Below are 26,810 nucleotides of genomic sequence, written 5' to 3' on the forward strand. Positions count from 1 at the left end.
ATGTAACTATCCTTGCACCCCTATTACCTTTTGGAGTGGACTCAACTGGATATTTATTCTACTACTAATGGATCATCACATACTCAACAATAGGTAGAATATACTTTTGTACCTGTAAATTTTTTGGGTCAATTGCAGAGCGTCTTCAGGTAAGGTTTGATAATAATTTGAAATTTAATTTTTGCATGTTTCAAGGGTAGATGATTAGTAATAATTGCATGATGATTGCAGAAGTTTATTTGTGGTTTGTACATTTGAATACTATCTAGTTTGAGTCATCTCACAGTTGTCTTTTAAATTTAAAAAAAAAATTGGTTATTCTCTTTACCCTGGTGCAGTGAGGCACTGAAGGGATTGTTTTGGTGTATAAATTTAAATATAGTATAAATTTTGACATTTATACTATACACTGCAAGTTGAAAATGTTTAATATTGAACTTCAGTGAATGGGTTTAGAGGGGCTTTTTATCTAATTCCTCCCAGTACACTTAAAAATTTGTCACTTTCAAAAATGCATTAGTCTCGAATTATAATAGAAGAAATTTTACATTCATGTACTTGTAGGTACATGCATATAGGTTATTATGAGATCACAGATTTCAATTTTTTTTACAAATATTGTTCAAGAATGGTCCTTTGAAATTTTTAAGCTCTTTTATAAATGAAAATTTTAATCCTAAACACTGTCAGTGTATCTTCTTGGTCTCCATTGTGAGAGTAATTGTATTAAATTGTAGATATACATGTATCACAAACTGCCCAAGAGGTGTTACTCTCTGTAGAGGAGGTTGTGAGTTATGCCAAATCACACCAGCGATTTTAGTTTTGTCGGCCTTTTCCTACAACATGGGAAATTATATAGGTGTCAGAATAATGTGTCATCTCATACTGATAGTATTGTAAATTGGAAAACTGATGTATATTGTATTGTAATGGGTAGTGCTATTTCAGAGGGTAGACCTAAGGTAAGGGACATAACTCTTACAAATCATTGGAACGTTTGTATTCAGGTGCTTTATATCAATCTGATGTAAACATCAAGGTAACTCGCTCTACCATTCAATAGTCAAGTTGTACTCAATGGTACCCTCTTAACCTTACTCTACAATTCAATAGTCAAATTGTTCTCAATCTTAAATAGTAATAACCTGCCCAGTGGTGTGAGGGTTTCCTCATTCTTTCTCTACTAATTTTTGTCCATCAAACACTTTTTGGTTCTTCACTTGTGATTTTTTGCCCCCCAATGTCCTTCGGATTTTTCACTGGTGATTTTTTGTCCTTTTAACATCTTCAGGTTTGTTACCCCCCAATGACCCCCTCCCCTAAACATCTTCAGGTTCTTCACTTGTGATTTTTTTTTCTTGAACACCTTTGGGTTCCTCACTGGTGATTTGTTGGTAATTACTAGTATTACAACTGATGTTTTTAAAAGACAAAGTTTAATTGTTAAAATGGCTCAAGGTAAGACAAACTTACATGTATCATAAATATTTTATACTACATGTATTACAAAAAAGTACATGAAAATGTACATGTATATACATGTATAAACTGAAACCTTTCTAAACCAAACATTTTTTTCACTGAAGTGCTTGTTTGGTTAAGGAAGGCATTTGTTTTACAGAGGTTTCAATCCATTGAAGTTGATTTTAGAGGACTTTAGACAATGTCTGGTTTGGAGAGATCATCAGTTTATTCAGGGCTTGTTTAGAAAGGCACAATAATATATTTCCATTTGGATAAAAAGTTTGGAATATTTCTATCATAATTATAATAATAAGAATCTATTTTCAGTCATCTTCAGAATTGTGATTTAAAGCTTAAAAATTGAATATGAAATAGCGCAAGTGTAAAATAAGTTTTTGTGAATACAAAGTCAGATTTACATATTTTATTTCAGTAAGTAAAACTAAAATTTTTAACGAGAGCTTTAGCCAGCATTTTACATTTTAATTTTATCATATAGAGTGAAAAAAATGGTTCATAACAATTCTGAGCTGTGAATGGGTGAATTCACTAACACCAGTATCTTGCCTATTTTGATCAAGTTTCAACTTACTATGTCTATGAATTTTTACTGCAAATTACTCTCTTCGAAATTTGAATCTCTCCATAATACACATGTTGAAATGACATGAAGTTCAAGATTTTATGCCTCATTTTCACAAAATAAGACTAAATCTAGGCTTTAAACAGGTCTGGTACAGTGAACTCTTGTTGGTGAAATAGTGTGGGAGATCGTAGGCTTTATCCCTGGCCAAAATCACATCAGTGGTTCTCCCCCAAACGCAGTATTTAGGGGATAGAGTGACGTTTGCTTTGATCAAGGTCAAGATACATATAATGTGTCCAAATGTGGGACATGCCATGTTACTTCTCTGTGTTAGCACCACTGTGACAAAAATCCTGCTTAATATATAGAACTTGTAAGAAGTAGGGTTATATTACATGTGCATGTTCATTTAGACAAACAATCTTGTCTTAAAATGCATGACTTATTTTCATAGGACATCAAACCACAATCAATCAATCAAAATATTGATGTGAAGTGACAGGTAAATGTTTGTAAACAAGTGATTATCCTCTCACCTGTACTCAGGTGTAATACTGTATTACTCTGTTTACAGCTGAGATGAAAAAGATGTATCATTCTGTAGAGGTAAATATCATAGGATTTAAATTCTGATCAGCTGTTTGGGGGTTATTTAGTTAATTCAATTTTTTGTATGTGTTAAAAATTCCAACCAGGTGAGGGAATCAGGCTCCTGGTAGTCTTTTGTTTGTATGTGTTGAAGGTGTAGGAACATTAAGCTATGAATTTTGCCCTAAAATATTAATAACTATTCAATCATGGTAAAACATGTAACTGTTAGATACAACATTGTTGTTTGGTATTGGCTTATTGGAAGGATGTCATATTTTAACAGAAAAATGCTAAAAATTGTAAATTTTGATGTTTATGGAAACATTTAAATGATCCAGAAAAAATATGTCTGCAGACCATCTAAGAAACAACTTTATACCGGTGCTCCAACAATATGATAAACTATGTCAATAATAAATATATTCACTAAATATGAAGCTGTTTATTGGGTGTGGACACCAATTTTCTTCCTGAAAAATTTGACTGGAAAGTGACCAAAAAGTACAAAATTGACACAGGATCTGAATTTTTGTACATTTAAAATTTTGTCCTTTTAGTGCAGGTTTTATCAAAAGTCTTATGTTTTTATTGTTCCTCATTTTTTAAGGATTCAAGTCTCCAAATTCCCAAATAAATCTTTCAACACTTCAGTTCAGTTGTATTTTTGGTCAATGAGAGCCTTTAACACCCCATCTCCTTTGTTATAAGTTTTGGCAGTTCATGGGCAGAGGACAGACTGTCACAAAAATATGGCTTAAATGTATGTAAGGCCAAAAATAAATAATTGTTTGTTTCCCCAAACCTGACCCTACCAAGTCAGGTGTGGGTAGGTAGGTAGGTAAAATATTTTTTTTTTTGGCATTTGTAAATAGGAATTACAAACCAGTATTATAGGCCAGTATTTTAAGTTTTATGGTGTATCAATTTATCATTTTCCTCATGTCAGATTTACTGAATAAAACTTTTTTGAAATCATTTATATTATTGGATTTCTCTTGCGTGGTATTTTGCCAGTAATAATGCAGTCTCTCCACACTGGTAACACAATACAATGTGTTTTAAGGGCCTCCTTGTCCTTCGTTTGTTGCCCCAACAACTGCACAGAAGGCAGAGAAAACTATACCCTTTAGTACTGAGTTATATAGCTTGCTTTACACAAATATTCAGAAAAAAAAAACGATACTGAAGTAAAACCAGGTTTACAATTAATCTATCCACCATTATTATTCAACTCAGGATACCATGTTTATTACAAAAACCAAGGATTGTTGAAAATTGAGCAAATGTAAATAAAAAAAAGCAGGAAAACAACAGCAATTCTGAAAATGGCTGCTCCAATCAAATTTTCAAAATCACTGTTTAACTCAGGATAAAATGTTTACCTACATGTACCTAATTAAATTGAAAATCAAATAATTTTTAAAATACTGCCCAAAAATGGCAGTTATTTTGAAATGCTACGAAGTGATTGGTAAAGGGAGTATCATGCACTAAAAAACGGTGAATGATAATTCATTCCATGGTTCATGGAAAATAAAAGCAAATAAAATCCCTTAGTTTGTGGGAATTTGAAAGTCGCATGCATGATTAAAAAATGTATCTGTAAAAAATGGACTAGGATTAACCTAGTACAAATGACATAGCATGCCCTCAGTGTCGAGCTATCTAAAACATGTTTTATCAATATGTTGTAAAAAAATATATCATGTGGATCAAAGTCCGGTATTGTTGTTATCTGTACTAATGTATTGCATATTTGATAATAAAATGTCATAATATAATTAAAATTTTCATTGACCATAAAGTAAAATCGCATCAGACTCTGTTTATGAGATTTTGTTTTTCATATATTCTGGATAAGATCACATTCATTCTTTGCTGACACGGGGATTGATGCTAGGTATGTTATTGAATAATTTCTACACAAAATCGGCAATAAAATTATTTTGGTCGGGGAAACAAAGAATATTTTACTTTTGGCCTAAAGGATTATATGAAATACTGTTTCAACAATGGTTTGCCAAATTTTGGGAACAACATAAAAAATAATCAACAAAATTCATTCATGTAACATAATTTCAAATAAGACTTAAAAAATAATTCCATTATTACAACTCTTAACATTTTCTTATAATCAAACTGTTCAATCTGCTATAAAATGTAAAAAATAATACAGAGGATTCCATCTAATTGCATACCTGATTATTGCATATTTCTATTAATTGCATAACATTTTCAAGAACCAAATCATTTGCCATCTCTACCATATTAAAAATTCTTCTTAAGGAGGTAGACCTAGGATAAGGGGCACAACTCTTAAAAATCATTGAAACGTTTGTATTGTTGTTATCTGTACTAATGTATTGCATATTTGATAATAAAACGTCATAATATAATTAAAATTTTCATTGACCATAAAGTAAAATCGCATCAGACTCTGTTTATAAGATAAGATAAGATCACATTCATTCTTTGCTGACACAGGGATTGATGCTAGGTATGTTATTGAATTCAAACTCAATCACTTCTTTTTTTTTAAATATCAAATCTTTCAAAACGTTATCCATAGCCTTAAGGTGAAGTTTTAACCTCTTTAATAATTTTAGAAAAACGTAAAATTGGGATAGGTTAGTGAGAATTAGTCAATAAATAGTTGGGTACAGTAACTTCCAGTTACACATTTTATACTTAACAAAACCGATCAAACAAGAGATATCAGAAAAATATACATTAAATACTGTTTCAACAATGGTTTGCCAAATTTTGGGAACAACATAAAAAATAATCAACAAAATTCATTCATGTAACATAATTTCAAATAAGACTTAAAAAATAATTCCATTATTACAACTCTTAACATTTTCTTATTATCAAACTGTTCAATCTGCTATAAAATGTAAAAAATAATACAGAGGATTCCATCTAATTGCATACCTTATTATTGCATATTTCTATTAATTGCATAACATTTTCAAGAACCAAATCATTTGCCATCTCTACCATATTAAAAATTCTTCTTAAGGAGGTAGACCTAGGGTAAGGGACACAACTCTTTGTATTGGGCATCATTCACAGATCATCAGAGGAAATGCCTGGCTCAGTATTTATAAGTGTATTCTGTAAGAGCAATCAAGGGAACCAAGATTCTAGTGGAAATCAACGGAATGCTATACAGGGACAATATTGTACACATACATTTATATATATACATGTGGCACTGAATAAAATGGTTTTTTTGTGGTCAGAAGAATTTTTGCCAGACATTACCGTGTACTGCTATGTCTTGTGGGGGAATGTTCCCAAAATGTCTAATCACAGAATGTCTAATGAAAAAAAGCTTTATTCCCAAATTGTCGAAATAGGAAGAATTAGTAAGAAAAGAAACAAATAATAAAGGGTTGAATTGAAAAGAATGAAACAAATGGGAAAGATACTTGTATAAACATAGTTCAAAATTAAAGTAATCAATTTGGGTCTGTCTAAACACCGCTTAGCCCAGGCTTAGTGCACTTAGCCCCTAACAGTGCACTTAGCCCGGGATGGGAACATTTATGTGTGCATATTAGTATCAATAGACAAAATTTGAATTATGAAGATGTTGTATCTGATTTTTGTAAGTATCGCTGCAGCAATTATTGATTTAAACGTGTTTTAAGATATCATAATGACACATGCCTGTATATCCAAGTTCAGTAGACCGTGAAGGATTATCACACCTACACATTTTATTACTAATTATTAATTGGTGTAAATAACAAAGTAAATGTAAATTATTTTGAATGATTTATTGCAGCTCTATATTGTATAATAACATGTAAAACATCAACAAAATAAAGACATTTGCAGAACTATTGTCATGTTAAAATCTTGGCTTTGTATGGCAGTTTCTAGGTCTTATTCTTTGGTATGGTTTGGCAGCAAGTCTTTTTGGTTGTGGAACTTCAAAGTTTTTATATGAAGACTTAATGCTGGTAACATCATTTAGAAGTCTATGCAACAGGTTGTTCTGTTGTTCTTGTGTTTTGGTTTGCCAACTCTGGTAACTATGTAAATGTTTTCTGTAACGGCCATACAATTCATAATTCCCACTATCGTAAAGTGAACATTTTAAGTCTATGAAATGTACGGTAACAATATCATGTAAGTCTTGTATCAAATTCGGAATTGACTTTGGCTGCCAGTTTACTGCCTTCTTGAAGACGTGATTTATGGATTCGCAGTTGTTGTTTGTCCATAAACGATTGTAGTCCAGTTGCCAGTTTGGAATGTTAACATAATGAAACAGTCTGTCTTTTAAATGGGTTTGAAAATATGAATCAAATTCAGGGTAGTTTCTGCTAATATCTCGAGCCTTGATATGAAAATCTGAGGGATCTATCGCCGATGTCAGTCCGTTGGGCCCAAATAGGTTATTTAGAATATTTGTTCGCAATTGGTTGTTGCATCCAATTTTATTTCTAAGGTGATCAGAAACATTGTCTTTAATGGGTTTAGTGCACAAAAGTCGTTCTATGTTAGGAAAGACACTGTCAATTGCTTTTGTAAAACCACTCTCATCGTCGCTTCCAATTCGTAAATCGATGCATTTCACACTTTCCTGAATGCGTGCTTTTACATGAGATAAAAATGTGTGGTACGAAAGGAACGAACCTTCCCAGTGTAAGAACATAGGGCCTATGAAAATCGGATGATCACCAGTTTCTTTTGACACCACCTTCTTGTTTTTGTATACTAGATTTGTGACATAAACGGCGCCAAGGTTAAAAGTTCTATCTATACCTAGAATGCAATCTTGATCGGTCATCAAAAATTGTTTCAAATCATCTAGTTGCTGTTTAGTGTAACAAATAATGGACGGGGGTTTGTTGTTGCCGTGTGTATATACCACTTCTTGAACAAAGCTGTCATTGTTTACCATCGCCAAAACTTCAATAATTTCATCAGCAACGTTTCCAATGGCAGAGGAAGACGATTTCTTTTTTTCGGTGTACTTCTTGTTTCTTATTTGGTGTCTGTCCCTTGGTGCGTTGTCTGAATCGAGATTTTTGTATATCTCAGAAGAAGACTGTCTCTGTTCGATGCCTGTTTTTATCTTATCAAAAACCTCTGGTTTGGTTCTGATGTATTCTTGGGTCGTGTTTTTGGCATTGCCATGTGGCTGACCATGTCATGGTGATGTGCCGATGTATTCTATTACGGCTACATGTATATTAAGTAATTGATGCTGTGGTAAGGTTTCGAACCAACTCACTCGTCGTTTATATGAATTATCACGTTTTAGCGTTGAATAATACCGATGAATTGTCACAATGTTTTCAGGTTGAGGATTGTAAGGTGTAAGGTGTATATGTTTTTTTACCGTTGGTTTTAGTTTGGAAGCAATAAATGCCGTCTCTCAGAAAAGTCCACTTTAAACTGTTGAAACAATAAAATGTGTTTTTGTAGTTCTACCACAGTGAGAGTCCCATGCCCCACAATCATCAGAAAAGTTACTGTTTTTAGAATTTTGACAACGGCTTATATTGACACTGTTATTTAGTAAAAAGTAAACGTTAGGCATAGATGTATATATGTCTTTCTTTGTAACCATTTCTATACAAGTACGGACACGCAGTTCTGTAGATAATGTCTCAGTTCCGGATAAATCTACCGAAACGGCATTGAAAAGACAACTACCATTATCTTGAACATAGTAAGGGACACCAATATTTTGCATATTACACTGCTGTAGATAGGTCTGTGATAAGACGTCAATACGTGATGGTGCAGTCACTATAGTTGGAAGCTGAAAAGGTGGTAAGCGGTCACGCTCTGCTATGGCAACATCATGTAAATGTAGGAATCCATACTGGCAGGCCTGAAATAAATAACAAAAAATAAATATTTCTATTTATTTAAAAGTAACCAGAGCATGGTTTATTATTTCACGTAACTTGACGCCATTTTATATGATTGAAAACGATGTTGCAAGAATAAGGATTCAGATATATCTTGTTCGATCTGGATATTCTTTTATAAAAGATCTATGATACAAATACGGTAGATCCGACTTTCTGCTAAGAGGGCCCACATGGTGATTTTGTTGTGTGTGTATATTTCCAAAACGACATAAAGAACAGAACAATGCCTTTTAGTTTTTACGATATTTTTTTCAATGTACAAAGTGGACTTACTGGCGGAGGGGAAACGACAGTAAGATAGAATGTGGGCAATAATACTCAGCGGTCAGACTTTGTTCAAATATTTATTTCGTTCCGTATCTGTTTTATTTATCAAATGTCCAGGACACTTTGATGGCTGTTTTGTTTGTGTTTTAGGAACGAAATGAATAAAAGAACAGTCTTACTGGTCAAGCATCAGACAAAAATCAAACTTAGTTTTCAGAAGTTATTCAGATCATTGTGTTCTTTTAAGGGGTATATTTCTGGACAAAAAAGAAACAATGATCAAATAAATCTTAATGAGTTAATTTCCAATGTGCAACAAGATGACGGGCGATACATTGGGGGCGATATATATATACTCAGCGGTCAGAATTTGTTCAGATATTTATTTCGTTCCATATCTTATAATTTTATAATTTATATTGTAAATACGGAAAGTGATAAATGCATTACCTAAAAAAGAAACAACAATCTTTCATCTAAATTAATAATAATTAATATATATATATATATTTATATATACCTCTTGCAATCTATGTAAGACCATGTCATAATCAACGGACGTAGTTGGTGATCCCCAAGGATGCCACATCTCGTATATTTTGTGAAATTTATATTGTATATTGTAAATGCGTTCGCTATGAATGTCCAGAATACCGATGTTCCATATTTAAATGATATTTAATTTTACTCAAAAAATCTTACCAAAACAAGAAATCTTTTTAATATTGTGACAAAAAAATTTTTATATTTTATTCTTTATCGTTCTTTGTCTAAACTTAAAATGTTTTTATGAGATGAACATCAAAGACCATTTGTCCAAGATAGTGCACATTTATTTTTCGCCAATTCTATTGAATAGGTCATTATTGCATATAATTGAAGACAAACAATTAATCATAAATTAATTGACAAGCCGTATATTGCTTGATTAACTTGTTAATTTGTATACGCATGATAGCACACGAAATTGCCGACACACAGACAGTGTGTGCCGTTTTAGAAACCGTTTTTTCCTAAAATATAATAACAATATCTCTAAACAAAGTTCAAATATATAACCATATCTGACATATCTTTTCATCCCAACCTTCAAAAATATAGATATTAATCAATATTTGGGGCTAAGTGCACTTAGCCAGGGCTAAGCGGTATTTATACGTACCGATCAATTCTATACAGTAAGAATATTGTTTGATATTCTGGGAAAAAAAATTGATTTATATCAACTCAAGTTAAAAATTTACCTGGAGACATTTTTGAATTACCTTCAATTTATGATTAGGCAATCTGGGAAATAAAGGTCTAATTAGGTAAAATTTACCTGTAGACATTCTGGGAATTAAGGTCTAATTAGGTAAAATTTACCTGTAAACATTCTAGGAATTAAAGGTCTAATTAGGTAAAATTTACCTTTAGAGATTCTGGGATTAAACATTTAGGGCTACAACCGTCTTGTGAACTTGGTATTAAAGGTATATAAATGTTTATACATGTAGTGGAAAAGAGCAGCAAAATTTTCATGCGCCACACCTTGTACACATTTTGCCAGATTCTTAGACAGAGAAGTACTTAATTCCCTAATAAATTTCTGCTCTATTATTCAGAAACTGATGAGAAGGGACCAACTAAAGCTCTACAACTCGGGTATGAACAAGCTCTAAAACAACGGGACCATGCTTTACGACAGCTGCAACAAATCAAAACAGAGAGAGCATTAGCAAGTCTAGAAAATATAGCAGGGCAGCCAAAATCTCAGAGGTACATGGTTTCTGTAATTCTTTTGTTCTTTCTCAGTGCTAGACCTAAATCTCAGAGGTAGTCAACAATTCTATTGTTCTTCTCAATGCTAGACCTAAATCTCAGTTCTCAAACCCTTTTTCGTGATCCTTAAGGGTAAGCAGTCCTATTTCCATGCTGTTCAGTGACTGTCAGGAGAAGATTAAAGAGGAAAGACATTTGTGAAAGGTGGTTTATCATTCAAATTTGAAAAGGACATTTTATATTTTGTGCATCACATATGTTTCAACAACTAAAAGTCTTTTTTAGCAGTTCTTTTAGAGTTACTGTGAAAGTGCTATTATTCTTGGAGTACCAATTTTTGTGGTTAGGCCGAACCACGAAATTTGGTTCCCAATGAAAGGGAGATTTCCATTGATGTGTATACTGAAAACCTCAAATTACATGAATTAAAGAATCCACGAATTTGTGTTTCTTCCCTAATCCAGGAAAATTGGTATCCATCTGTTATTGATATTTTTACAGCTAAAATTTTCTTAAATAATTTGAATGTCAATTTCAGCAGCAAGTCTTCTGAAGGAACGCCAACCAATCGATCAAAATCACCTAGTCGCAGAACGAGGAGTAAAAGCATGGAAAGTGATACAGAAATCGATGAGGTAGGCCATAACTATATCAATTAATTATACCCCCACTTCAAAGGAGATGGTAGTTATACTGTTTTACCTTTGTCCATGCATATACCCATGTTTTACATCTGTAACAAGCATAACAGTTTTCTTAGCAACTACTCATCACAGGGCATGGACTTTCTAGCATTCAGCAGGGTCCCGTTAAAGGACCCTTTCCCCCAATAATTTAATCAAAATCATGCAATTTATCCAAAATTTTGACTTTACCTCCCTAATTTTGACTCCCAAATGGCAAATTTGTTAACAACTTTTTTTCTCAAAATGCCCAAATATGGCATTTGCCAATATGCCCAGATTAACCCCTGCATGGGCTTGAAATTTTTTACACATTTTTCTGGAAGGTATGTCATATGATGGGATCCATTTTCAGAAAAGTTTGACAACAACTTCCTATTTACCGAGGACTTTGTTTATGTTCCTTATATCGTGTTAAAATGCGGGGACATCACTAATGAGCCTTCACTCACAAATTTCTTGTTTTTGTTTGTGAACTTTATTTTTATTTACGCAGAGTGTGTTATACAATTGATATTAGCTTCTTTTTGTAGTTATCAGGGGAAGTAATTACAAGGAAATACAAGTACATGTATCAGCTTTTCCGTAAAAACTTCAGGGGGCTTTTAGGCCCAAAAAAATTGTTGGTTTAAGGAGGTAGACCTAGGGTATGGGACACAATTCTTCAAAAATAATTGGATTGTTTGTATTCAGCATTTTACATCAGTCTCATGTAAGCATCAAAGTATCTTGGATTGATTTCATTCCATTTCAAATGAAAGCTTGATAGATTTCGGTGAAATTGAATATGATACAAACATATCACTGATTTCAAGAGTTATGCCCATTACCCTAGGTTTACCACTTTAATGTGACATTGGATGAAAAATAGGGTAGGTAGGTACATTTTTTGGTAAAATGGTTATGTAAGACACTTATTGAATGATTAGGTAGGTAAAATAATAAATCAATTTATTTTTTACCCAAAACATTAAAATATTTATGCTTCAATGACTCATGTCAACATTAAAATATGTTGGTGGCAGGAGGTATGTTTTTTAGTTTTATTCACAGTATTTCTAGTTTTATATAACAGCAGGATTTCTTTATTTTAAATGGTGCTGAACTAAACAATGATAGTTATGTGCATTTAAAAAAAACCCAAAAAACTGTTAATATAGGTAGAAAAAAGGGGGTTGGTAGCATGACCCTAAACATTTTTTTTCTTGTCCATGAAAGTGGCACTGCTGTCTGTCGGTATGTCTATTTGAAAGCTGAGTTGAACATTACATGATGAAGGTTGATGTTGGATTATTTCCCCTTGTAAACATCAAACAGTTAATATGTACACTTTGCATACATGTATTTACAACTAAACAATAGATACTTAAAGGGGGGGAGTTTGAAATGTTTAAAACAGAATGAAATCAATCCAAGTTACTTTGATGCTTATGTGAGATTTGTGTAAAATGATTTACTTATATGAACCAGTGATTTGTAAAACTTATGCCCCTTAACCTAGTTTCATCTCCTTACATTTGCCTTGATGAGGACCTTGGAATAGAGATTTTCTTCCATTCATTTAGTTTTCTTCTAATCTTCAATTCAAAGCATTAGGTTTCTTATTAAAATCTTCAACTAAGAGTTATATTTGAGAAATGTAAGAAATTAGGTATGGTTCTGGCAAAGCAGTGAAAATGAGTCTTTTTAAGACCTATTTGTACAAACTCTTTCAATCCTATTAAGTACCAGTCCATATAAAAGTCAGACACTGTCACTCATGGTGTAGAAAAACCCACCATACAACCAACACTTTTTTGTATCTACATACAATGTATTTTAAACCATGTAATTTTTTGTGGTAGTTTCATTTTCACTATTTTTGCTGTAAGACCTGTAACACATAAAGTAAACTGTCATGAATATTTTTTTCCAAGGAACATTCTTATAAGATTCATGAATTTTAAGTTGTTGGAAAGTAGATTGATCGCATAAATCACAGAAAAAAGACTGCGCGAAAATTTCCCAGTTTACAGTATACATATAACATATCAATAGTCTGTACTTTGATCTGCATTTTTTTTAGAAAACCATCGTTTCCCACAAAAATCAATCTAATCAAGGTAAATCAAGAAACAATGACCTAAAAAACTCAAACAATGACCTATATAATATTTATGTTAAAGGTCTGTAACCGTTTCTGATTCCGAAATGAAAGTGAGTTAGGTTGATTTTTGACATGGAGGAAACACCTGATTTTTATAAGACTGCTATTTAATTACATTGTACAAGTAAAGTCTTTAAGTGGATAATTAGGTCCAATGTATTGTTCAGAAAAGGGTGGAAGTTTAATCCCTTGTCCTCTTTTTTGTTATCTGTATTTACATTTGTTTACCTGTAATTAACAGATCAAAGTTATCTCAGGTGACATGTTTGACTGTCTCATGTTTAATGTTTGCCTTTTAAGATTTATTTCTTTTTGAAGATAATGGCCTTTGAATTTTTGTAAAGCTTTTAGATTATTCAACAGATTTAAGTGAAAATTTGAAAGAAGTCACGTCTAGTGTATTATAATGAATTCTTATCCAAGGATTTTCTGTAGTTTTAATCTTTAGTACATGTACACAGATTTCAGGCTGTCTGTCTGTCTGTATATTACACAAAGCGACACCTTTGGGAAAGCATATTTACCCTTTCTGACACACTATTCTGGCTCCAAACCTACCCCTGGTTACTCTGACTTCTGAATCAGGGATAATTTTCTTCCATGTTTTAGTGGAATTTTCACCTTTTTTCAAATCCAGATTTTACTGTTATAATTCCTTTTTTTACTGTATACTTACACTGTCCATTGGATCGCACTTGTGGATGCAACTCCTTGATTACCCTTTCTGAACTTCATGATTCTTGCTTAAGTGGACTAGGATGTATCAATGCATTGCTCAGAGAGCCTTTAGTCAGTCAGGTAGTCAGTTAGTCTTGATTACAATGTCATCATGAAGAGTCATTACAAGTTGTCAGCTAAACGATTAAGGTCATCACAAAGAGTCATTACAAGTTGTCAGCTAAACGGTCAAGGTCCTCACGAAGAGTCATTACAAGTTGTCAGCTAAACGGTCATGGTAACTAGGTTGAATAATATGGTTGCAGGACAGAGCTGTGCGATGGACATGCACAAATACCTTGAAATGAGGATGATACTTTAGTCTAAATCACAAGGCATATATGTAAGTCTTCTTAGGTGAACAAGTGAACCCCCTTTTCATATCATACACAGGCAAAATTATTTTACTTTATGACAGAGTTCAAGTGAAATTCGGTTGAATTCATGTTAAGTGAATTTCACATGAAAATTACGTTAATTTTTTTGAAGTAAGAGTAATCAAGGGAACCAAGGTTATAGCGGTAATCAAAAGAATGTAATCCAGGGACAACGACCTGACATGGAAAACAGAATACACAACAAAGAACATAAAGTAACTGAAATCATACATACAAAGTATAAAAAGCAAATGAGCAACTTGGACTCCACTAAAAACTGGGAGCATGGACCAGGTGCACCGGTAGGGTAAGCGTCCTCTGCTTTTCTAGAAACACCATGAATTTCTTGTGAAGCTTGATTAACATGAATTGCCTGTGTAGGTGAAATGGCAATAACTTATTGTAACATTGTCAATTCTGATCATTTACAACATACCCTGAAAAAAATAAAATACAATCATGGCTTTTGCCTTTATGCAGCTGTTTATTGGGACATTACCTACCTTCTTGACTGGTTCACATTTTAATGGCATTAACCATTCAGTATCTTGTAAAAATCTTTAATTGAAACATATTGGTCTGTTTCACTTTTTTTTTTAGTCTCAACCTATTACATATTTCATCACAATTAAACTGATCTATTTAACATTCTTACCATGATAGAAATCAAATATAAAGATATTGGAGACATTTAAACCATAGACATGAAAAGGTTGTAAGAGTTTAAGATCAACAATGTCAACAAAAATGAAATCTTTTGTCACCAGGTACAGTGACTCAGGTGTAAGTTAAATCTTTTTAGTTTTTCACAACAAAGAGATGTATGAAATTTTACAACTGGTATTTGTTCATACATCTCTCATTTTGTTACTTTGAGCTGTGAATTTTCTAACTTTTGTGACTACAATTTACACAGTTGCAGTATTCTGGTGGGATTATCTGCATGTCAAATTGTGATAGGGAAAATTGTGTTTTGAGGACTGTGCATGTCTTAAAAATTTCTGTGAGGAAACGGAGGAATATTTTGTTTATCTTGTTGAGGTGTTTTTGTGACTACAGTTCACTAAAGGCTATTACAGTGACAAAATTAGAATGTGGCTGGATTTGTAGGAATGAAATGAATTTAATTGACTTCATGTCTTTGTTTGTGATATTTCCAACAATTGTGTGTTCTGAGATCAGGAATTTAACACTCAGTAATTCAGTAATACATGGGGAAAGAAGAGAGAAAAAAATACAAAAATGCACCTAGTCATTGCATTGTATCAAGCCTCTTGCTTGTGGGCAAGTGATTGTTTGGAATCCTAGCTGTCATAGGAGTTGCTAAGCGTCTTCTTTGTGGGCAAGTTAAAAGTTTTGATTCCAAGCTGTCCTTGGAGTTGCCAAGCCTCTTGCTTGTGGGCAAGTGATTGTTTGGAATCCTAGCTGTTCTAAGAGTTGCCAAGCTTCTTGCTAGTGGGCAAGTGATTGTTTGGAATCCTAGCTGTCCTAGGAGTTGTCAAGCCACTTGCTTGTGGGCAAGTGAATGTTTGGATAACTTAGTGATTTATCATATAGGTGTATTTGGGAACCAGAATATGTAAATATTTTTATCAAGATATGTCAGTCAAGTCGGTTCTTTGTTTCAAATTGAGAGAAAATGACTGGGAAAGTTGTGTAAAGAGATTGTTTGGGTTTAATGTGTATTTGGTACAAATTTACTACGTGTTTGTTTACCTCTGGTACATGCAATTCTTCCTAGTTTGTTTTTATTTTATTTTTTTTTAATCTGGTTTGCTTGTTGGAACAAATTAGTTGGCATGTGTTTTATAAATAGTAACAGACTACAAATGGACAATATTGTGATGTTTAGATCATAAAAATCGTAATTAATGTCGTAAATTTGTCTGTTAATGACTGAATTCAGGATATTGTCCCAGTATATTGCAGTCTGGTGGACTAGAGTACTATATGTATGGCATAGCTCACTCAGTCTTTTGACTTGATGGTAATTGTGGTAGCATCAGGTTGAATTAACTTTTTAGCAAAGTATAAAGTTGTAAGAAAGTGAGATCTGTTTGTACAAGTATGTATGGAGCAGCAAACTTACGTAAATATTACTTGTCAAATTTGAAAAAAGATGGATGGATCAGAAATGTGGCATATTCAAAGCTGTGTTTGAAAAAAGATGTTAAAAACAGTTTTATTCTTCTATTGTGAAATTGATAGATTACTTCAAAATCAAGATAGATAACTCTAATTTATCATTCATGACTGAATAACTATAAGAATAAAATTTGTGTATTAAAAATTCAGAATTTGGAAAAATATAGTGTTATTTTATAGAGTGACAAATATATGTACATTGAAAGGAAAAATTGTAGTTTTGCAGAGACAAGTAAAGGTTTCCTAGAGTCTCTGAAATGGAAGGAATTTTGCATGAACTAATCAATATATGAAAATTGAAAGTTGTCTCTTTACAAATGGAGCACACATAATTTTACTTTCCGGAACTTTTATCCTGCACTTTTTTTAGTTACTTTTTATCTGTGTTTTTTTCTTGCATTTTTCATTGAATACATTTAAATCACATTGGAATTCATGTAAGTTGTGGAATACATTTACCATAATTTATATTGGAATACATTTAAGTCATGGAATATATTTAAGTTGTGGAATATATTTTAAGTTGTGGAATACATTTGTCTTGGAATACCCTGAAGTGTATACAATTGGACCACAACTTACACTGATATTGACAGAAGCATCAATTAACGTGATATATAAAAAAATATGTTTTCTTTTAAAATGAAGGGATTACGACGAACACCTTCGAAAAATAAGGTAAAGTAGACCGCATGATATTTCAAGCTCTACACAGTGGCAAATGTTTGTAACGTCATTTTCTTACCACTGCAGACAGGATTTTTAAAATTTTCCAAATCAAATGTTGTTTGACAATCTGATACATTTGTAATATCACTTAAAATCATTCACTTTTCCTGACATTTTAACTTTCTTGAAATTTAGTAGAGATCTGTCTGCAGTGTTTAGAGTGAGCTACAAATATCGGACCCTGTTTAGAGCTAGAAGGTTTTAGTTATAGCAAAATGATTGTTTGATGTAACCATAAGAAAAGAGGGTAGTGTTGTGTTGTAACATGATCATGGTTTCCTGTGTTGTTTTGTTTTGGTGTGCATGTATTGTATATAAATATATCTCCACTAATTGTGAGTTTAACCAATGCATGCTCTTGAGTTAACTAGTGTTTAAAACTGAGTTTGATACTTTGTATACATTTTATATTGTGTATACTGCTGGATTTATTATAACCTTAATTCAAAAAGCAGGAGGTAAAAATGATCATGCAGTCTGTCTGTCTGTCAGTTCATCTGTCCCAGTTCGACTACTTTTACACTGCTGAATACTGTGAAAGTACTATTGCTCATGGGGTGCCAATTTTTGTGGTTTTTGTGGGTATGCCATAACAAAAAATTTGGTTCCCAACAAAAAGGAGATTTCAATTGATTTGTCTACTGAAAACCTCAAAATCAAGAATTCAAGAATCCATGAACTTGTGTTACTTCCCTAATCCACAAAAACTGGTACACACGAATAAAAGTTCTTTTACTGTAGAATGTGATGAATCTAATATATATAAAATAATATAATATATTAACTACCTACCTACCTATATATTAACTACCTACCTACCTATCCTATTATCCAATGTAACCATAGAAACAGACATCATTTTTTTCTTGGCCTCATCAATTGATCATTTCCTGTTGTCTCATCAAAATGTGAAAAATCAGAAACCTGCAAAACTCCACCGGTCTCACATTGCATGTCAAAACTCCACCGGTCTCACAATGAAGTATCACTCAAGGATACCTTCTCTTTTTGAAAAGACCATTATTTAATCTCTGCATCACTGACTTTGCTCAGAAATTTTTCAATTGAACCTTAGAAAAGTGAGGTTTTTGACAGAGTTATCTGCCCTTGGATTATCTTAATTTTCAGTGCATTTCAATGAAATTTTTACCCAATGGTTCAGCATGATATGGAAATTCTTGTCTGTTTTCCTTGATTCTGATGGTAAAAATAGTCAAATTAAACTATCAAAATGGTGGGTTTATTTATACCATGTTTCACCCACTGCCTGATTCTTACAGAGACTGACATTATACTTCTTTACACAGTTAATGATTGGAGACATGTGTCAGGAATTAAGATTCTGTGTATAATATGGCACACATGCCACTCTAGAGATGTGGTGGGGTATTTAGTCCCGTAATGGCCTGTTATGTATTTACCAGCAGACAGTTGAATCTGCAGGCTATCACTGTTACCATATAAGGCTCATCTTGTAATTTTTGATTAATTAGTTTTATGCAAATGAAGTGATATGATTTCTATATAAGGATGTCTTTAATGTCTGTGGTTCCAGGGTGTTTCCTGCTGACTAGACATCGGTTTGTTTGAAGATAAAGCTTGATTGTCCAGTTAATTCCAGCTATTTATATAAATTTCCTTTCTCTTATTTTTTGTGTAAAATTAAAGATCTAGAACAGTATCCATGGTATGAAAAAAAAAAACCAAAATGCTAAATATTATTATGACTTCTCTTGGGTCAAGGTATTATACATGTTTGTCAATTTTTCATCTGTTCAATTTACACAAATGTTTAGGCTGGGTTCAAAATACATCAGAACTGCAAAAAAATGCTATAGGTGATATGGGATAAAGTTGTTTGTTTTTTAAGTGCCAGTATCTGTATGAATCTGGCAGTGGGTGAAATGTGGTAAGGAAAAAAAACACATTTTGATGGTGTAATTTGACTATTTGCACCATCAGAATTAAAGAAGAAGACAATATTTTCCGTAACATGTTGGTGCATTGAATTATAATTTCATTTCACTTAGTTTTGGTTTTGACAGGTTTTACTGTAAATAAAAGATGAAAGGGATGTAAAGAAGTGAAGCAAAGCTGAAAATTTATTTGGGAGTTTAATTCAAAATTTCAAGCAAATACTTTTACATTTTTAAAGATTTTCTTGGGATTGTTTTTCTTCGTACAATCATGATTTCATTGAATTCCCAGTGTTTAAGGGAGGAGGTGATGAATGCCCCCCTCTGAATCTACCCCTGATAAAACAAGATTCAACTGAATTATTTTCTTACTTTACTTCAAGGGCAAATTTGTATTTGTAAGATGTCTAGATTGGGTATGTATTATTTAAGTGTTTGGTTTAGAGATATTTTACAGTATTTTCTAAATGTACTGGTGAAGAATATACATGTATAGAGGTCAGTGTTAAAAACAGGGGGGATTTGAAGGTTAGCAGGTTATGGCTAAAGTATGATATATAGTGTTTTAAGTATGAAGTTTTTGTACATGTTTAATTTCATGAACAGCTGATACTAAATTACATTGTAAACTGATCTCAATAGCAGGGGACAATAATGGATGGGAAGTGAAGTGTCATATTGTGACATATTTATTATCAAATATCACTTTCTGTTACCTGGTGTCTAAATAGGGGAACTTGCATTCTTTTTTTTAACTCTATGGCATTTAGGATCAGTCTGGGATTATTTTGGATCAGCAGCTGTTTGTCTGTTCTCAATGGACCTAGAATTTTAGGAATGTTGATTGTTGAGCAATATCAAGTGAATTTTAATTGTTAAACTGTACATATTTAGAACATACATATAATAAGGAAGGATTTCTGTTCACGTAAGTATTAATTGGAATATTGATGGAGAGTATTAGGCATAGTTGTTAGTAGCTTGCTTTTAAAGACATGGGGTCACATGTTTTTTAAATATTTCAGATTAGGGAGTTATCAGATTTGCTGATTGAGTGAGCTAGGGGCGAAGTTCTTGGAGGTGTAATATGTATAGACAGCAGTTGTGTAAAAATTTCACCTGCAAGTTAATAGCAAAGTTTGGAAAGCATGGGACATATACTAGGTATTAGGCCTAAGACTTGTTGCCAAAGTTATAATTAAGGCTGTTTAAACAGCCAGAAGTAGCATGGTAAATAGTATATGATACGTGTATTTGTAGAAGACTTACCATTAAACTATCTTTATTGAACTATGAACAGTTTTATGGTATTTGAGTGAAGGTAGTAAATATTTCTTTCTCGTACATGTATATGTCATCCTCAGAATGGTTAATATAAAATTTGCAAATTAATACATAATATGCAAATTAGTACTGGTACATAATATGCAAATTAATATAAGATTTCTACCTTATTACTGATAGCCCAACTCTTTGAATTCTTATCTTGAAAGATAAATTAAGGAAAGTTTGCGAGGCGAGTTTGGTAGACAGGATTAAATGTTATGTCAACTACGTCATAACAGTCATCCTTAGTATTGCTAATATAAAATATGCAAATTAATATAAAATGTGCAAATTTAATACAATGTTACTTGTAACCTGACAAGTTTGTTTGTGTAACAGTGAAATTGATGCTCTAATCCAATTTTAATGACTTTCCTTGTAAGAAAAAGTGATGTCTTTGAAATATTTTTCTTTGTTGTCAAGTTTACTTATGTCTTAATCTTCTTCATGTAGATATAGAACATTTTAATAATCTTGTTTACTTTGCATGATACATGTAAAACATATGTACATAAAGACAAACTTGAGCTTAGATTTGATAGATAAGAATTAAATTTTAATACACTATACCAATAATTTTTCATTTATTACATTGTTACTTTTAAAACCAATGGCAGTGATGTTGATTGGAATCATCTTGTGTTACTTGCCGTATTTCTGTTTTTCTGTTAGGAGAATTGGACCATTTACAAGTCCTCTACATATGCTTCTGTCCTCTGCTACTCTGGTTGCATCCAACAATGGGTGAATTCCAATATCAGTCCTTCCTCATTCTACAGTTCTCCAAGTTCCCTTTGGTCTCCCTCTTCTATTGGGATCTTCTAGTTCACTATTATAATTGATAATTTGATCCTAGCCTTGTTCAGCCATCTTGGATGAGATTTTTGTCAAGGATTTACGTATCGGTATCTTTTTCGAAATGATTCAGTACACTTGTTCAAATTTACTATTGAGATTTCTCTAATTTGGAATGAAATGTCCACTTGAAGAAAATAAAAGGTCCTCAGTACAGTTCAATACAAAGAATTCAAGGTCCAGGTCCTAGATAATGAAATTTAAAAGATGCTTGGCTAGAAATGAAGGATCACGAACCTCAGACTTCTACTAATTTGTTTGTTTGAAAGTTTGTTGGGGTTTAACGTCTGAGCAGCAATATTTCAGCTATATTCAGACGATCTACTAATTTGAATCCCTGCAATATTTACACTAATTTGAATCCCTGCAATATTTACACTATATTTACATCAAATTTTACCTACTTCGGTTTAGACCTTAGTGTATTAAGGTCAGATTCTAGTTAAATTGATTTAAGCTATAAAGAAAGTCTGGGGTAAATTTACTTACCAATGAAGAAAATTATTGAAATTAATGTTTTGGGCCAGCAGCTGAAAACAATTTTTTTTGGCACAGACTGTTTCCCTGTTCTTCTTTGTGTATTCTCATCAATGCATATTGTAAATTCAATTTAGTTCCAGTAGGGTTTTGTTTTTTTTCAGTTTTTTTGTGGTTTTATTCAAGGTTTGGTTTAGACAGTGTTTGGTTAAGACAGGTTTCTGGTTTTATTCTTGGTTTGGTTTAGACTGGGTTTGGTTAAGACAGGTTTCTGGTTTTATTCTTGGTTTGGTTTAGACAGGGTTTGGTTAAGACAGGTTTCTGGTTTTATTCTTGGTTTGGTTTAGACAGGGTTTGGTTAAGACAGGTTTCTGGTTTTATTCACAGTTTGGTTTAGACAGGTTTCTGGTTTTATTGATGGTTTTGTTTAGACTAGTTTTTCTTTTTTTTTCAGGGTTTTGATGGATTACACTATATTTTCATATCACTGCCACTGATAAACTCCATTGTCAAAATACAAATGTTTTATAATAACACAATCAATGAAATTCTTTACATACCATGCCAAGTCAAGAGGTTTAACATCACAATTATTTGTGATTTTCCAGGTATTTGACACATTTTGCTGGTTTAGTGGTAATCTGTTACAATTCATTGAGTTTTTTCCTGGATTTTGACACTGGTAGTGTAATTTTGTTTAGGACTTGATAATTAGCCATAATAGATTAAGTAGCTGTTTCCTATCTTTGTGATATTATGTGGAATTGACCAACTGACAAGTTGGAATAATTAATTCAGGTAATCTTTTGTTTCTCGAATTTTTTAAGTGCAAGAATTACATATTGATTATTTCAGGGACAGATCACAAAATTTGAAAAAAAGGAGGTTTCAGATGGGTTCCTAGCTATTACCATATTTTCTAACTTTTGCTCAAAATTTGAAAAATGTATTTTGACCCCTGGAATCCCCCGGACCCATGGATTGATTTGCCACTAATAAATTGATAAATAAGGGAGGTTCAGGTATGGATACAGTTGTTCGTAGATGTTTGACTTTTTATTTAAAGAACCACTAATTTCCACCTTTGTGTAAGCTGTGCAAAATCATGTATGAAAACAATTAGCAAGACTTGTATTGGTTCATAAATTACGGTACTTTGTATGAATGTATAAATATTCTTCATTTTTTTACCTGCTTTGTATGATGTTTATAATAATAACAGAAAATTAGTGTAATTAAATTTAATCACAGACCTATTAATGGTGCATTTAATGGAATTTGTAAATTTAGTTTTAAAAAAAGTGTATATGCTGACTTTATCTTGAAATGAAACTTAAAAAGAACTTAATTTGAAGAAGAAAGTATTCCCTGCAAGAATGATACAATTACTGGTATCATGTACATGTAACTGGTGAATTTGCTTTGGTCTAATTGTAAACAAAGTGAAATAATTCAGTTTTCACAATAAACCCATACATGTAATCCAAAACTCCAGCCTTGTAAAAATACTGGTAGGCCAGTCAAAATTTCACTTACAGGCCAGTACTACCTTTTTATACCCCACTGAACGTGTGAGTTGTATATTGGAATCACCTTGTCCATTGATCTTAATTTCTTCCTAATTTTCTCAGTTCCATGTAACAGATTGATTTCAAATTAGGTGTATGATTTTATATAAATGGGGCATATTTTATACATGTAAATCAATTGTTGTTGCTGTCAAATATCAACTTCCTGTACAAGCAGTACTGTAGCTGGGGTGTGAAGTCATCACTGATCAGCAGTTTTACTTGGTTATCTGGTGTGATTTCTCTTTAATTACAGGCTAAGATGTAAATCAAAGTTTTTTTGTTTTTTCCTTTTAAAAGGGGGGAGAGGGGGCGATTTGGTTTGATTTTGGTTGATTTAGTGGGAGATAAATGTATGGTTTTCTAAAAAAAAAAAAAAATACAGATCTGAATACAGAAAGACCTATCTTAGCATGAGCAAATTACAGCATATGTAGACTTAAACTTATTGTTTATTCAATATGGGTTTTTTACGAACATGCTTAAGTCAGTGTCTGAATTTTATATGAACTGGTACCCCTTACTTTAATTCTGATGTACCACATAAAATCATGTTTTAAGTAGCAGTCTTTGTAAGAATCGTGCACATTCTGTTAGATGTGATTCACTCCAATATTTTTTTTGTTGTTATTCAGTTGCTTTTTAGGTCTATATTATGAAATGTATAATTATTCATTCCAATCTGTCTGCTCTTAGGAGATAATCCACATTGAAAATCTGACAATGTCTATTGTATTTTAGTGTCAATTACAGAGTTATCTCCCTTAATTTTGAATTCTGCAGTGCATTCTATATAATTTTTATCTCCAGTCCTAAGAACACAGGTTATATGAACAGCAACATGTTAATTTCTGTTAAAAAAAAATTGTAGGCTTTCCAACCATGAATCACATTTTGCATGGATCTTGTGTGGAATGCTACTTAAAAACAGCAGAGAAAAATCTCCTTCAGGGTATTACACATTATCTGACCACCATGTTGTCGACATGATCAGTATCAATGTAACAATATTAGAAGATGGTATAGCTCTTAAACCGTGAAGTGGATTTGTTTGTGTGTTTGTTTTACAAGATATTTGAATCCTTTTGTTTTCGTTTTTTGGATTTTGTTTTGCAGTACATATATTGCTACCTAATTTGTGTGCTTTATAATACGCATTACAAATGATTTGTATCTGTATACATTGTGACATGGTGACTTTTGATATGTTTGTATTATATTGTTGAGGTATTTCTGTAAACAGCATGGATATCCATCTTTTTATGGATCGTGTATTATGATCTAGTGACTTTTCAGCTTAGCACAGATAGATTAACTTGCTACGGACTCGTCAGTAGTACAATGTAATGGCAAAATATTTAATGTTTTCAAGATATCATTTTACGACGTGTTGTATGGTACAATTCTGTTTTAAGGGTTTTTTTTTTTTCGGCAGTCTGTTTTGAGTTCTTTTGGTTTTATAAATTGTGTCACATCTTGACCTGTGTCTTGAATGGATCATGAATTTGCTTCATTTATGGACTACAATTCAGTTCTCAAATTTCAAATCTCAAATTCAGTGTACCTTACTGTTGCACCTTGTCCATGCATTTGTTACTTTGTATGTATTATTTTGGTTAAATTATGTTATTTGTCCTTTGTTCTGTGTGTCTGTTTTTGGTTTCTGGTCCTTGGCACTGGATTACATTCTTTTGATTTAGGCTTGAATTTTTGTTCCCTTGATTACTCTTTCCAACATCAATACATTATAAACTGCCTGAACTGAACCTCTATTGGACTGTTTTCAGTTTTACATGTAGGATCAAGCTGAAAGATAGTCTTTATGATTCAGAAAGACAGTGCCGCTGCTTTGAAAACCTTTCTAAAAACAAGAAATTTGAGAGAGAGATTTCCTTTTTGTGATATTAACCTGGGTGACCTCATGTCATTTGCATATCAAAAGGAATTATAATTGGTAGATTACACATGCTTATTTTGTGAATCAATTCCCAGATAATAAAATTATATACGTGATTAACCTTAGAATTTATTAACATAATTTTCGGATTTTAATGAAGCGAAAAATCCGAGTCAGGCACTCAGTGATAAAGAGTAATTAAGAAATGGTGTGATTGTTGGACAGGATTTTGGATGATATCCACTGTTTCAGAAATCTACAAGTATATGGATGTAGATTTGATCACTTAGGAACCTGACTCGTTTTTAAAAGCATTTGAAGCTTACTGTTTTATGTTGTATACAAGTCAAGGTTTAGTTAGTCTGAGCTGTATGAGTTATATTTAGATTGAGGCAGGAATTGGAATAAGTGTCTTGCAGAATTTCGCCATATTGGAATAGATTTGTTAGAAATATTAATTTTATCTTGCATCAGATGAATTTGGAACATGGAAAAATAGGTAGTGAATCCAGAGGAAGCAACACTTAGCTACAAAAAGGGAGGAATTATTTCTCTCAGAATGTGTGACTTGTACATTGGCAGAGTTTTTTCAAGTTGAAAATTGTCAAATTTATCCATAGACAACACTGCAAAACACGAAGCAGATTTAGTCTGCAAGGACTGTAGATAATTTAACTAAACAGGGGACTTTCGTCTGCAAGGACTGTAGATAATTTACCTAAACAGGGGACTTTCAGATAGGGCAGGTCACTTGTGCATATTTTTATGTGTAAAGTTGGTATGTGGAGGATTTAGTCTTGAGAGAACAGTCAATAATTGTCTTCAGTTTTAAACTCATTGGAGTCAGATGATAGGACAAGATACTCGAGCAGCCTTTATAACTCATTATGTTTTTAAAAAAATGACAAATAAATTCTAATTTGCCAGCATTGATGGTAATTTTTGTTTTGATTTAAACTTTGACCTGGATCTTGGTAGAACTTATAAGTAGTACTGTCGAATATCTGAAAACTTTTAAAAAACACAATGTTAGAGTATTAACTCGGATTTATATGAAATTGGATTATGTGGTCTTATCATAAGACTACGATTTATCGCAACATTAGACAATCTCTGAAGTGTGGATTTATTGTGTAAAATATTGACAGAGTTACAAAGCTATCAAAAATATGTTGTGGAATTTTATATAATGGAATTTGTTGTTTTTTTTTTTAATTTGATATGAACATCTGCCTCACAAAAGTCATAACTACAGTGTAATTTCAATTTTACATGAATTGATCTTGAATTTTGTATAAATAGTTGAAAGTGATCTTGATTAAGCAGTGTTGTTTCTCAGTGAATTGAAGTTATAGAAAAATGTAGAAATAATTTTAGTTTATTTCTATGATGTAAGGATCCA

General features: G+C 32.4%; 1 protein-coding gene and 1 pseudogene across 14 annotated transcripts in view; one reads left to right on the forward strand and one right to left on the reverse strand.

Moving 5' to 3' along the window:
• Positions 1-26,810, forward strand: part of LOC148596464 (tight junction protein 1-like) — a 98,663-nt gene that overhangs the window by 5,869 nt on the left and 65,984 nt on the right. For 5 of the 14 annotated variants that reach the window (XM_088563621.1, XM_088563627.1, XM_088563624.1 and 2 more), the window contains exons 2-4: positions 10,416-10,569; positions 11,111-11,207; positions 17,289-17,318. In XM_088563621.1, the coding sequence (XP_088419747.1) occupies positions 10,416-10,569; positions 11,111-11,207; positions 17,289-17,318 (281 nt within the window). Of the gene's footprint in view, positions 1-25; positions 150-1,336; positions 1,462-2,635; positions 2,660-10,415; positions 10,570-11,110; positions 11,208-17,288; positions 17,319-20,011; positions 20,214-20,430; positions 20,450-22,320; positions 22,742-26,810 lie in introns of those variants that run through there. The other 9 variants (XM_088563631.1, XM_088563634.1, XM_088563632.1 and 6 more) reach the window with 9 other exon arrangements.
• Positions 6,211-8,614, reverse strand: LOC148596466 (uncharacterized; annotated as a pseudogene).

Source organism: Perna viridis, chromosome 15 (genome assembly GCF_037379345.1).
Source record: "Perna viridis isolate PV_CMFRI_1.1 ecotype Kerala chromosome 15, ASM3737934v1, whole genome shotgun sequence".
Lineage (NCBI taxonomy): Eukaryota > Metazoa > Mollusca > Bivalvia > Mytilida > Mytilidae > Perna > Perna viridis.